The sequence below is a fragment of the Nycticebus coucang genome, chromosome 10 (genome assembly GCF_027406575.1).
Source record: "Nycticebus coucang isolate mNycCou1 chromosome 10, mNycCou1.pri, whole genome shotgun sequence".
In the NCBI taxonomy this organism is placed as follows: domain Eukaryota; kingdom Metazoa; phylum Chordata; class Mammalia; order Primates; family Lorisidae; genus Nycticebus; species Nycticebus coucang.
Window position 1 is genome coordinate 22,574,418 of NC_069789.1, and position 12,555 is coordinate 22,586,972.

Genomic DNA, 12,555 nt, shown 5'->3' on the forward strand with positions numbered 1-12,555 from the left:
TCTAAGTTTTTAAACATCTTTGAACAAATACTCTTAATAAAATTAAATCATGAAAATGACAGACATTGTGAGCACTCTCTAAATTAAAAATAGAAGCGCAGTACACAGAACATTTTCCAGGTTAGACACCCATTTCCTCTCTGTCCCAGGAGCTCTGCCCTCCGTGAATTAAAGGAGTAATTGAATAATTCCTCTGGCATTATTCTCTTGTCTGGGCATGTGCGCCAGGCTTTCCCTGCCCCAGTGTCTGTCCTCACTCTTGCGTGTGCCGCCCAGAGTCAGCCTGTCCTTTGAGTTTTGCTCCGTCTCTCTCGGTGACCTGCTTCTTGAGTCTTTCTCCCTGTCCCTTCCCTGCCTTAAGTAACCGGATTTCCATGTCCTCAGTTTTCACATGCAGGACCTGACTCTTCCTGATTATCCTCCCTGTTGGCTTCCATGTTCAACAGATAGTTTTTGAGAACCTTCTCAGCATTTCTGATTGTCCTAAGTGGATGAGATAATGCGTTTTGATGAAGGCCCATCTCTGCTGCTATTCAGTCGTGTGACTAGACAAAGTGCTTAACCTCTCTGGGCCCTTCCTCATTTAGGTGGTGCTCAGGGTAGCGCTCTCATCACAGAGCACAGTGTCTGCCAGCAGATGCCTTGATAAACAAATGTGCATTATATCTACAAGGGAATATTATTCAGCCCTTAAAAAGATTGAAATTCTGGGCAGCGCCTGTGGCTCAGAGGAGTAGGGCGCCAGCCCCATATGCTGGAGGTGGCGGGTTCAAACCCAGCCCCTGCCAAAAAAAAAAAAAAAGGACTGAAATTCTGACATACACTCAAATGTGGTTGAATGTTGAAGACATACTAAGTGAAATAAGCCAGGCACAAAAGGGCAAATGCTGTGTGATCCCATTCATATGAATTGTCTAGGTAAAGTGAATTTCATAGAGTCAGAAAGTAGAGCGGAGGTTACTAGGGGATGGGTGGGAGGGGAGAAGAGGAAGTTATTGCTAAATGGTTACAGTGTTTCTGTTTGAGGTGGTAAGATAGTCAGGACATAGGATAGCGCCTGTGGCCCAGTCCGTAAGGCGCCAGCCCCATATACTGAGGGTGGTGGGTTTAAACCCGGCTCTTGCCAAACTGCAACAACAACAACAACAAAAATAGCCAGGCATTGTGGCTGGTGTCTGTGGTCCCAGCTACTTGGGAGGCTGAGGCAAGAGAATCACCTAAGCCCAGGAGTTGGAGGTTGCTGTGACACCACGGCACCCTACCCAGGGTGACAGAGTGAGACTCTGTCTGTACAAAAAAAAAAAAAAAAAGATAGTTGGGACATAAGCAGTGGTAACGGTTGCCCAACATTGAAACCAGTTAATGCCACTGAATCACACAGCTAAAAGTGGTTAAAGTGGGAAAGAAGATGAATATTTTACCATAGTTTAAAAAAAGCATAAAGTAACAGAAGCCACTGAATTGAGTACTTGAAGTGAATGAATTTTTTTTTTTTTTTATTAATTCATAGCTGTGTACATTGATATGATCATGGAGCATCATTCACTAGCTTTACAGACCGTTTACCAAGTTTCACATATACCCTTGTAAGATGCACCGCTGGTGAAATACCACCAATCCCCTTCCCTCTATTCTTAGGTTGTAACTGGATTATAGCTTTCATGTGCAAACCCTAAATTAGTTTCATAGTAGGGCTGAGTACATTGGGTACTTTTTCTTCCATTCTTGAGATACTTTACTAAGAAGAATATGTTCCAGCTCCATCCATGTAAACATGAAAGAGGTAAAGTCTCCATCTTTCTTTAAGGCTGCATAATATTCCATGGTGTACATGTACCACAATTTATTAATCCATTCATGGATCGATGGGCACTTGGGCTTCTTCCATGACTTAGCAATTATGAATTGAGCTGCAATAAACATTCTGGTACAAATATCTTTGTTATGATGTGCTTTTTGGTCTTCTGGCTATATGCCCAGTAGAGGGATTACAGGATTGAATGGCAGATCTATTTTTAGATCTCTAAGTGTTCTCCATATCTCTTTCCAAAAGGAATGTATTAATTTGCATTCCCACCAGCAGTGCAAAAGTGTTCCCTTTTCTCCACATCCGCGCCAACATCTCTGGTCTTGGGATTTGTGATATAGGCTAGTCTCACTGGAGTTAGATGGTATCTCAAAGTAGTTTTGATTTGCTGAAGTGAATGAATTGTATGTGAATTATGTCTCACTAAAATAAAGAACAGTGCCTGGCATATTAGAAACCTAATAAATGGTAGCTGTAGTGGTGATAATCGCTGGGAGTGAGCATTTCAGTGATTTCCAGTTTACATAGACATTCGTTTTAGCCTTGTCTCTGATGGTTCTCTGCTGTTGTCTCTCGTGTCTTTTCTGTGCCCCAGAGTTATCGATCTAGGAGTCATGACTCCCTGCGAGAAGATCCTGAAAGCCGCTATTGACCACAAAGCAGGTACTGGGCAGCTGGACTGTGGGCATTTCATTAAACGTCATCTCCCTAAGTGTCTGTCAGTGAGTAGTAAAGCCCCAGCCCAATAGGGGTCTGTGGGGCAGCAGACAGTCAGGTGCCAGCTCCTGCACCGGGCTGCTTTTGTTGCCACTTACAACTGGGGTTAAGATTGGTGGACAAAACCCTGGGTCTGCTTTGGAGTGCTGAGATGGGGCCTGGGGACAGGCTTCTTATCAAAGAACCATTGTATCCGACTTTTTGTATTCTGCGTGGAGTAGTTTTTATGTTTCTCCCAACACTGTGTGACATGTTGGAGTCTAGGAAATCGTGAACTAAAGATAGCTTCTATTGCATGGTTTCCTAAAACTGTGGTACGTGTGTTGTTAGAACTTTAAGTTTTAAATCTTACCTGCTACCAAAAGCAAACAATAAATTGAAATCACCTAGTCAGAAAAAATATCTTAGAATTCAAAATTGGGAATTGATGTTAGGTCTTTTGATCTTTATTATAAAATTAAAAAAAAAATCTTCATTTTTTTTTCTTCTTTCTCTCTCATCCTCCTCATTGTCCTTTTTTTTTTTTTTTTTTAATAATAGATATAATAGGCTTGTCAGGACTCATCACTCCTTCACTGGATGAAATGATTTTTGTTGCCAAGGAAATGGAGAGGTTAGCTATAAAGATTCCATTGTTGATTGGAGGGGCCACCACTTCGAGGTAAGTCATACTAATGAGCTTTGTGCTCACTTTCAAGTTCTCTTTTACGCCGGAGTTTAAAAACAGTAATAAAATCTGTTTTGTTTTGTTTCCCTTATGCTTTGTACATTGGCTCTTGATTACTTAAAAACGTAAACTTTCTGGTCTTCACTTGGACAAGAGCTAGAATACTTTGGGAGCATGTTACAGGAAACTTCTTTGTGATTCCTGCCCCTTACCTTTTCCTGTATTCCTTTGGCTTCACCCTCCATTTTGTTCCTGTGAATTCTAATGAACTCTTACCTCTCTTGAAATCAAACTGAGTGGAGAAGCTGTGTTTTTGTCACAAAAACATTGCTTGAAGTTTTGCCCAGTCTTTATCTTGAAGCATGTATCTGATTGAATAATGACAGGTTCCCTTGAAGAAATGCCTTGTAATAGTTTAGAGACGAAAGTCCATCTAGCTAGAATGAATTAAAGGATTACTTGCAGGGGGTGTGTTGTTTCTGAAAGGGGAACTTTTGGGGAACCTTTGAGTTGAAGATGTAAAGAGGAAGAAGTTCAGATTTGTTCACATAACCATTATTTAGTTTACCAGATTTTCCCTAGGATAATAATCATAGTACTATTTAGATATCTTAATTATGGATACTAGACTTTTAATTCCCCACACAGTTCGCTTTGGGAGGGAATAATACCGAGCAGGAGCATTGAACTCAATGGTCCCATAGCATCTAGTTTATTTTTCTGATGTAAAAATATAATAGAAGTCTGGTATTCTAGTACTTTTTGCACTAGAAACAACTATGTAAAGCCATTTGTATTAGTCGGGATTGCCCAGAGAAACAAAATCAATAAGATGTGTTTACATATAGAAAGAGTAAGACATTTCTTGTAAAGAATGGATTCACTCATAAGACTGAAATCTGCAGGCAGGAGACCCAGGCAAGAGTTGATTTCTTGAGTGTGAAGAAGTCTGGAGGTGGAATTTCTTCTTCCTTGCAGGAGTGGGGTGTGGACGTGTACCTCAGTCTTTTCTGTTAAGGCCTCAGCTGATTGGAGGAGGGCCATTTACGTTTGAAGGATAATCTGCTTTACTCAAAGTCTAATGATTAAAATATTAATCACATCTAAAAAATACCTTTACAGTAACATTGAAGCTGCGGTTGATCAAAAACTAGGTACTATGGTCTAGCCAAATTTACACATAAAATTAGCCGTCCTACAACTTGGAACTTGTATGGGTCATTTTCACAAGCAGCCACAGTGTTATGTCTTTTATCCATTAACTTTCTTCGTACTTGAAGGTCTCTATAATGTAACTGCTGTTGCTCACCTTAGAAAGCTGGATTTGCATGGCTGCAGTAAGATGTGTGCACAGTTGTCCTCAAGGGATGTGACCAACCCTTGACAGATGGAGTTTGGATGACCATGGTCTTGGGTGACTGATGAGAAGCTTAATGAAGAGAATGATAGGAGGTTCTCTTCAGAGTGGAAGATGTTTTAAAACCACTGTTGTACAATAGAATGAATAAATATTTAAACTTTATTATGAGTTATATAAATGTGATGCTGGCTCGGCACCCATAGCTCAGTGGTTAGGGTGCCAGCCACATACACTGAGGCAGGCGGGTTTGAACCTGGCCTGAGCCAGCTAAAACAATAGTGACAACTGCAACAAAAAAATAGCCAGGTGTTGTGGTGGGTCCCTGTAGTCCCAGCTACTTGTGTAGCTGAGGCAAGAGAATTGCTTAAGCCCAAGAGTTTGAGGTTGCTGTAAGCTGTGATGACACGGCACTCTATCAAGGGTGACATAGTGAGACTGTCTCAAAATTAAATAAATAAATAAATAAATAAATATAAATGTGATGCTAGCTTCAAAATAAGCATCTTTTTATATGATAGGATACCGTACTCAGAAATCCAAGATCAGAAGTTTGCTACTTCTGTAAATTGGAACTTTACCAAATAGTCCTTCTATTATATCTTTTACCAGGTAAGAGCTACCAGATAAAAGAAACAAAAAATCATTCAGAAGCAGCCTGACTAGCCTCTCAGGATACATCATTGGCAAAGTTAGCCTATTCATGACTCTTACCAGCTTCAGTCAGACATACCAAATTAGAATTGCTGGGATAGGAAGTCAGTTACTGCGAAGTACCTATTCTCATCGTCCAGGAAACTGTAAATATGTTTGGCCTGAAGGCAGAAAGCAGGATCTCCTGACTTTCTGAGGTTTCTTCCACTTCTCTAGTGCTTGCTTTCTTCGTGAGCTCTGCCTTTTCTGGTCATCTCTTTCATGCCTGTTCTGGAAAATTATTTGGAAAATAAAAGGTAGTAGAGAACATTTCTTTCCAGGAACCATCCCCTTGTATACTGTGTTACCGGAGCAGCAGCCTCACGCATCTAAGAACTCGGTATAATCCCCCTCCCTGTTCTGACTCCGTTCCAGGTGGGGACAGTGGATAAGGTCTCAGACCTGGAGTCTTGCTCACCCATCTCTCTTATTTCAGTAAGCGCCTTTATAGAAGTATAGCAGCCATACAGAAGGTACACACCTCGTATAGATGTTCAACTTGACAGATCTTTACAAAGGAGAACTTACCCATGTAACCATTCCCAGATCAAGACACAGAACATTAATGGCATCCTAGCAACCTCACCAGGTTCCCCCAGCCGATCATTTTTTCCAAAAAGTAACCACTATTCCTTATTCTAGCATAGTTTGGTTTTGCCTGCATTTCACCTTTATAGAAGAATGGAGTCAGATTGTGTATTTTTTGGTGTTGGGCTTCTTTTACTCAACATCTTGTCTGTGAGATTCAACCTTTTATAGTAGTTTGGGGTTTTTTCATTTCGGTGTAGTGTTCCACTGTGTGAAGTACTATGACCTCATACTCTTGTGACTACTATGGACGTTTGGGTTTTTCCAGTTTGAGCTTATAACAATCTATGCTGCCAGGAATGTTTATGGAGATGAGATGAGTTTGGATGCCTGTGTGTGTCTGCGTTTCTGCCTGAAAACAGAATGCCAGCTCACAGGCTACGCAGGCAGCATCTTCATTAGCTTCTGCTGGGTAGTCTTCCAGAGTGATGGTAACAGTGATGAAAGTTCCAGTTACTCCACATTTTCATTTTATTCATTTTAGTGGGTATAGTAATACTTGCTATGGTTTTCATTTACATTTCTCTGCTGATTAATGATGCTGAGCAGGTGCTTCATAGATATATTGACGATTGGGTATATTTTGCATGTATTTTGAAAAAAACTGGGCATTCTGCCTTATTCTTATTGATTTGTACACATCCTTTAATTTATATTAGATACAAGCCCTTTATCAGAAATATATATTGCAAATACATTTTTTCTAATATGGCTTGCCTTTTGCTGTCTTAATGTCTTTGGATAACAAAAGCTTTATGAAGTCAGATATATCAGTCTCTTATGGTTAATGCCTTTAGTATCTAGATGAGAAAATCATCTCGTGAGGGTTTGTATGATCTTTTTTCTGCTGCACATTGGAAGGATAAGAGTTGTCTTGGGCCATGTATTGAATAAGCAAACACTAATGACAGGTGATGAGTAGAGGAAATGGTGTCTGTGTGTACTTTTCACGGTGATACCTGATACCACAAATAAGCAAAACAGTCCTCACCTAATCTACAGGTGGCCTGTGGGCTGCAGGTGGGCACCCTGTGAGAAAGCTTTCAAGAGTCCCAGAAGCCCCCCGAGAGCCCTTGTTACTTCCTTCATACCTGTTAAGGACTCAGCAGTGGCCTTGCTCCTCCCTTTGCTGTGTTTGAACAGATGACAGCTAACTCAGGACCTCCACCTATTTATGAAAACAGATCTCTCAGGGGATATAACCCATGGCTTTTCCAGATGCCAGTAGCCTGTTGTAGCATGAACAAAATTGAAACTATTCCTCCAAGACATCCCAAAGAGGATTAAGGATGTCCAGTGGGTAGTAGATCTTTGGAGAAGTTGAAGGAGTTTACTGATCTGGAGTGAAATATGTGTGGAAATATGCTTGACCTGGCCTTATTTAACCATTAGCTACAGGTAGAAAACTGAATACTCTCTTATCTGTAATATGCATAGTTTTAGTATTACAAACTAGAAATAACATTGATGGCAATCTGGTCCTATTAGCTATCGGCCTTTTAAAGGGCCTAAGTTCTAGCAGTCAGCCTTTGATTTTTTTCCTGATTTATAACTGATAATTGCAAAATGTCTTTTTTAGTTTTTTGTGTTGTTTTTGTTTTCTTTTTTAAAAATAACTTTGGAAACTTTGTTAGAAGTCATATTGATCAAACATTGAGTTAATTTTCTGAGTCTTTTTTTTAATTGCTGGAAAATAAGATACTGAATCATCTCAGGGACTTATTTTTCTCTTTGCATTAGGCCACAGGCAAACTTAGAGTTTAGGCTTGTATATGGGATGGAGTGAATTTTATATGCTGACCTTACTCCTGATTCTGTCTTTATTTCCCCATCTTTATTTTCCATTTCTCTCCTTTTTCTCACTGAATTTTAATTGCTGGTCACGCCATGTTTATGTAAAAGACCACAAATTAATTCTGGAATAGGGTATGTATGATATGAAATAAACACTTAGAATACCCATTCATATTTATAGTATTCAAAGTAATCATTTTTTTTTAGACAGAGTTTCACTATGTTGCCTTTGGTAGAGTGCAATGGCGTCACAGCTCACAGCAACCTCAAACTCTTGGGCTTAAGAGATCCTCTTGCCTCCGCCTCCCAAGTAGCTGGGACTACAGGCGCCTGCCACAATGCCTGGCTATTTTTTTTGTTGCAGTTGTCATTGTTGATTAGTGGGCCTGGGCTGGGTTCAAACCTGCCATCTCAGTGTATGCCCTAACTACTGAGCTATAAGTGCCAAGCCTGGAAATAATCTTCTGAGGTTAATACCACCAGGCCCATTTGACAAGTGTGGGAGGTGACTAATTAAATTCTAAGTGCCCGTGAATGACTTGCCAGAGACAGAATTTGAGATTCACCTCAGTGTCTAGCCCTTTGCTCTTGGTATGCAGGAAGGGCAGGACAGATTCTGGATGTTTTGCGTCTTCATAGACTTCAGAAGAAAGTCTTCCAGCAGGAGAAGCTTGCATTAAATGGAAGCTTAGAAGAAAGAAAGTGGAATCAAATTATAAGGAAAGCAAATGTCAAATTATTTATGAGGAAACCAGAAGTACTTTTAGTGGCTAAGCAAACTCAAATTTCATGCCTCTGGTCATCTAGCCTTTTCAGTTTTTATGTTGAAAAGAAGCACTTTTCTTTTATTTATTTATTAATAGTGGAATCCATCCATTTCTCCTCAGTGTCCTTGTCCGAAAGATTATCAAAGAGAATTGACTCAGAACCTGTGAATCCTTAATAAATATTGTGTTGGTACTTAAAATTGTACTGGTTCTCTTTAAGAGACAGGTCATGTAAGTGTCTTTAAATGACACTTCATCAGACTTAAAATAATTCTTCCTTGCAGAATATGTACTTTATATGAATATATTTATTGAGCTATATACATGTACTCAAGGAGTTTACTGTCTGAAGAAGAAAAAGCAAGCTTAGTCTGAGTTGTGTTCTGTTTGGAAACTTTAAGCACATCTTCTTTCTGACTTCTCCTATTTTTTTTCTTTATTATTAAATCATAGCTGTGTACATTAATATGATCATGGGGCACCATACACTTGGTTCATAGACCGTTTGACACATTTTCATCACACTAGTTAACATAGCTTTCCTGGCATTTTCTTAGTTATTTTGCTAAGACATTTAAATTCCACATTGACTTTTCCTATTGTTTGAAAATCCTCCCCGCTCACAGAATACCAAAGGTATCTTCCAATCTTTGGTCCCTAAGCTCTCCCTGGGCACAAAACAAGTCCTGTGGAGTTCATTCGACTGCTCCAGGCCGTGGCTTGGCTCCCCAGCTGCCCTATCCCACAGCCGCCCAGTCCCAGAGACGTCTCTTGCACAGGCTGGTTTATGCCTGCGTGTCTGTCTTACAGCTCATTTCTCTTGCTTTAAGGCTTTAGTCCTTTGCTTGCTATTTACAAAGGGAGCTAATTTGTAAACAGGTGAAGTCTTATTGGTCTTGTCTGTTTCATTATGAGAGAGCTCTAGAGCTGGCCCAGAGAAGCCAGAAACACACGTGAGTGTGTTTTAAAAATAGTCTCCTGGTTTTAAAAAATTAGCTTTAAATTAGGGTGGCACCTGTGGTTCAAAGGAGTAGGGTGCCAGCCCCATATACTGGAAGTGGCGGGTTCAAACCCAGCCCCAGCCAAAAACTGTGGGGAAAAAAAAAAAAAAGAAAGAAATTAGCTCTTTAGTCTACACTTACTAGAACATGTCTAACAACTCAGAAGAACGTAAAGTAGGATTGAGTCTCTCTTCCCACCTTCAGTTTTACCTCTAACCGCCCAATAGCTAGCGTGGATACTTTGATGTATATCCTTTTGTGTTTTTTAAACTTAGGCATGATATTGGTTGGGGCAGGTTGAGAGTGGAGGTGTTTTAGAAAATGAAACTGTGTTAAACATAATGTTCTGCTACTTTATTTCTTTTTCATGTAATAGCTTATTCTGAATAACATTCCAAACAAAACTACATTTTAGTTGAGGGGAAAGATTACGAAAGCACCCAACTTGGGGCAAGACTGCTGCCACTGGTGGGGGAGGAGAAAGGACTGCGTGTTTTGTGGGGCCTGCTGCTTGGTGCACCTCCAAGTGGAACCATGACCAGTCCACACTCGTCCCCATCTCCAGGGTTCCGGTGCAACTACCGTAAGGGATGCCGGTCTCTTTTTCAATCATCATTTTAATTTGTTATGTTCTATCATGAAACAGTAGATATGTAGCTTGCCCTATTGCTATAAACGTCGAGTAATCAGAGAGCAATTTGTCTTGCAGTTTAGTTAATTAGGTAATTTTAAGGATTAAAGGGTGCTTTTTCTCAATACCAACATTTTCAAGTTTGGCAACAAAGTTTGGGATTTGGAGCTGAACCAATCTTAGTATAAAGTATTTGTCTTGCTTTTGCCTGTCTGTATTATTTTCTGTTGAATTTCGGGTTTGGGGCTCCTTACTTTAACTACAGTGTAGGATTGGGGCCATCGAATGTCAGGTGTCCCCATGAACGGGGGAGCAGCTGTGTGACACTTGTGTCCTGTGTCCTCTGCCTGGTTCCTGGTTCCTCCCGGGCCCTGGCTGGTATCTCACCTCATTTGGAGGAAGGAATTCAACTTGACCTTGGTGGCAAATTTTTGGTGGTAAATACTTCTCTGAGGTCAGATAGGCTGCTAATGAGCACTGGGCTGTGGGCTCAGTCCCTGGTTGGCAGAACTGAGGACAGATCTTTCTGATTTTGTCACAGACTTCTATATAGCCTATGCTTGGTTTCCCCATCTGTCATTCATGTTTTTCAAGGGAAATTTGAAATTCAATATTTGTAAGTAAGTCCCTAGAAAACACTGTGGACACACATTATCTGTAATAATTCTGAACCAGAGTTGTGTAGGGGCTGTCAGTGCTGATGGATGTGTGTTTCTTTCTGACCCTCTTTTCAGAACCCACACAGCAGTTAAAATAGCTCCGAGGTACAGTGCGCCTGTGATCCACGTCCTGGATGCATCCAAGAGTGTGGTGGTGGTGAGTACGGGACCATGTTCTTGTCAGATGTGTTGTAAAGAGAGAACAGAGAGAGTGTTAAGAGGCGTGGTGTCACTCAGGACCTACTCATTTCCATTCATTTCTTTCTTTCTTTTTTTTTTTTTTTAGAGAGATAGAATCTCACTTTGTTGCCCTTAGAGTGCCATAGAATCACAGCTCACAGCAACCTCCAACTTCTGGGCTTAGGCAATTCTCTTGTCTCATCCTCCCAAGTAGCTGGGACTACAGGTGCCCGCCACGATGCCCGGCTATTTTTTTGTTGCAGTTTGGCCAGGTGGCGGGTTTGGTATATGGGGCTGGCGCCCTACCCACTGCCGCCCTCCATTCCTTTCTATTAAAGAAAGGTAAATCAGCAGCCTGTGGTGAGCCCTGCAGCATCTGCCTCCCTGGGAGGAGGTTCAGGTGACCAAGTCCTGTCCTTTCAGCAACCACTGCAGAGCTGAGCAGCAGACACAGGGGTGATCCCAAGGTACCTTTGACCTGGACACCAACCCAGGCAGAGAGATTTTACCCATTTAACAAATACGAAAGGCACTTAGGTGACCACTGCCAGAGTTAAGAGGAATGGAGGATTTGAAAAACCCCAGACATGTGGGTTTATTTACGTGTTTTTCTATATCCAGATAGATATAGAGAACAGATATAGAGAACAGTCACTTGAGAACAGCCTGGCTGCTGCTGCCCAAAGACAGAAAAACATTCAGTGGATATTTAAAACCCAGAATAATAAATTGTTTCTCCATGAATATAATAAAGAACTTGTGGCCAGGTGCTGTGGCTCACTCCTGTAATCCTGGCACTCTGGGAGGCCAAGGCAGCCTGAGCAAGAGTGAGACCCTGAGTCTACTAAAAATAGAAAAAGTAGCTGGACATGGTGGTTCATGCCTGTCATCCCAGCTACTTGGAAGGCTGAGGCAGGAGGATTGCGTGAGCCCAGGTGTTTGAGGTTGCTGTGAGCTAGGCTGAGGCCTTTAGTACTTTAGCCTGGGTGACAAAGCGAGACTTTGTCTCCAGATAAATACGTAGCTCGCCCAAGTGTCGTCACCTGCTTTCCTCCCTTGGTGGAGCCTCATTTTCTATCTTGTTACAGGTTTCATTGTTTTTGCTGAATAATAGGTTATAACTGGGGGGCAGCTCAGAGACCATGTGGTCCAGAGGTTTCCAAGTTGGTTTTAGCTGCAGAACCCTGCAAGTGACATCTCACCTGGAAACTCAGTGTGGTACAGAAAAGAGCCACGTAGCCCCTTCCGCCCTTCGTCCCATTCCTAGTGTTCACTGAAAGAGCACAGTGTGGAAACCTCTGGAAAAGGTCTATGTAGCCTTTGCATTTTGTAGGCCAAAAAAAGTTACTGAGGAGGGAGCGCCAGAGTGGCAGAGCAAGATGGCAGCCGAGTAACAGCTTCCTTGCATCTGGGCACCGTGAGTCTGGAGAGATAGGACTCCAGGCATCTCTGGCTGGTGGGATCTGCCTATCATCACCCCTGAGAGGATACAGGGAGTCAGCGAGAGACTTCTGGACCCCAAGAGGAGGACTAAAACAGTGGAAAACCGGCAAGTGGTTGCGTGTGTTCAATCCGTCTAAACCCGCCCACAACTTCCACAGGCACGAGAACTTAAAGAGCAAGAGGAAGTGAAAGGAAAATTAGGGCAAGGAAACAGATAAAAGAAATCACCCATGAGGAAGAATCAGCAGAAA

General features: G+C 41.5%; 1 protein-coding gene across 4 annotated transcripts in view; it reads left to right on the forward strand.

Annotated features, from left to right (window-relative positions):
- MTR (5-methyltetrahydrofolate-homocysteine methyltransferase) overlaps nt 1-12,555 on the forward strand; it is a 125,493-nt gene that overhangs the window by 88,328 nt on the left and 24,610 nt on the right. For all 4 annotated transcript variants that reach the window (XM_053604812.1, XM_053604814.1, XM_053604815.1 and 1 more), the window contains 3 exons: nt 2,403-2,470; nt 3,065-3,185; nt 10,757-10,838. In XM_053604812.1, the coding sequence (XP_053460787.1) occupies nt 2,403-2,470; nt 3,065-3,185; nt 10,757-10,838 (271 nt within the window). The remainder of the gene's footprint in view (nt 1-2,402; nt 2,471-3,064; nt 3,186-10,756; nt 10,839-12,555) is intronic.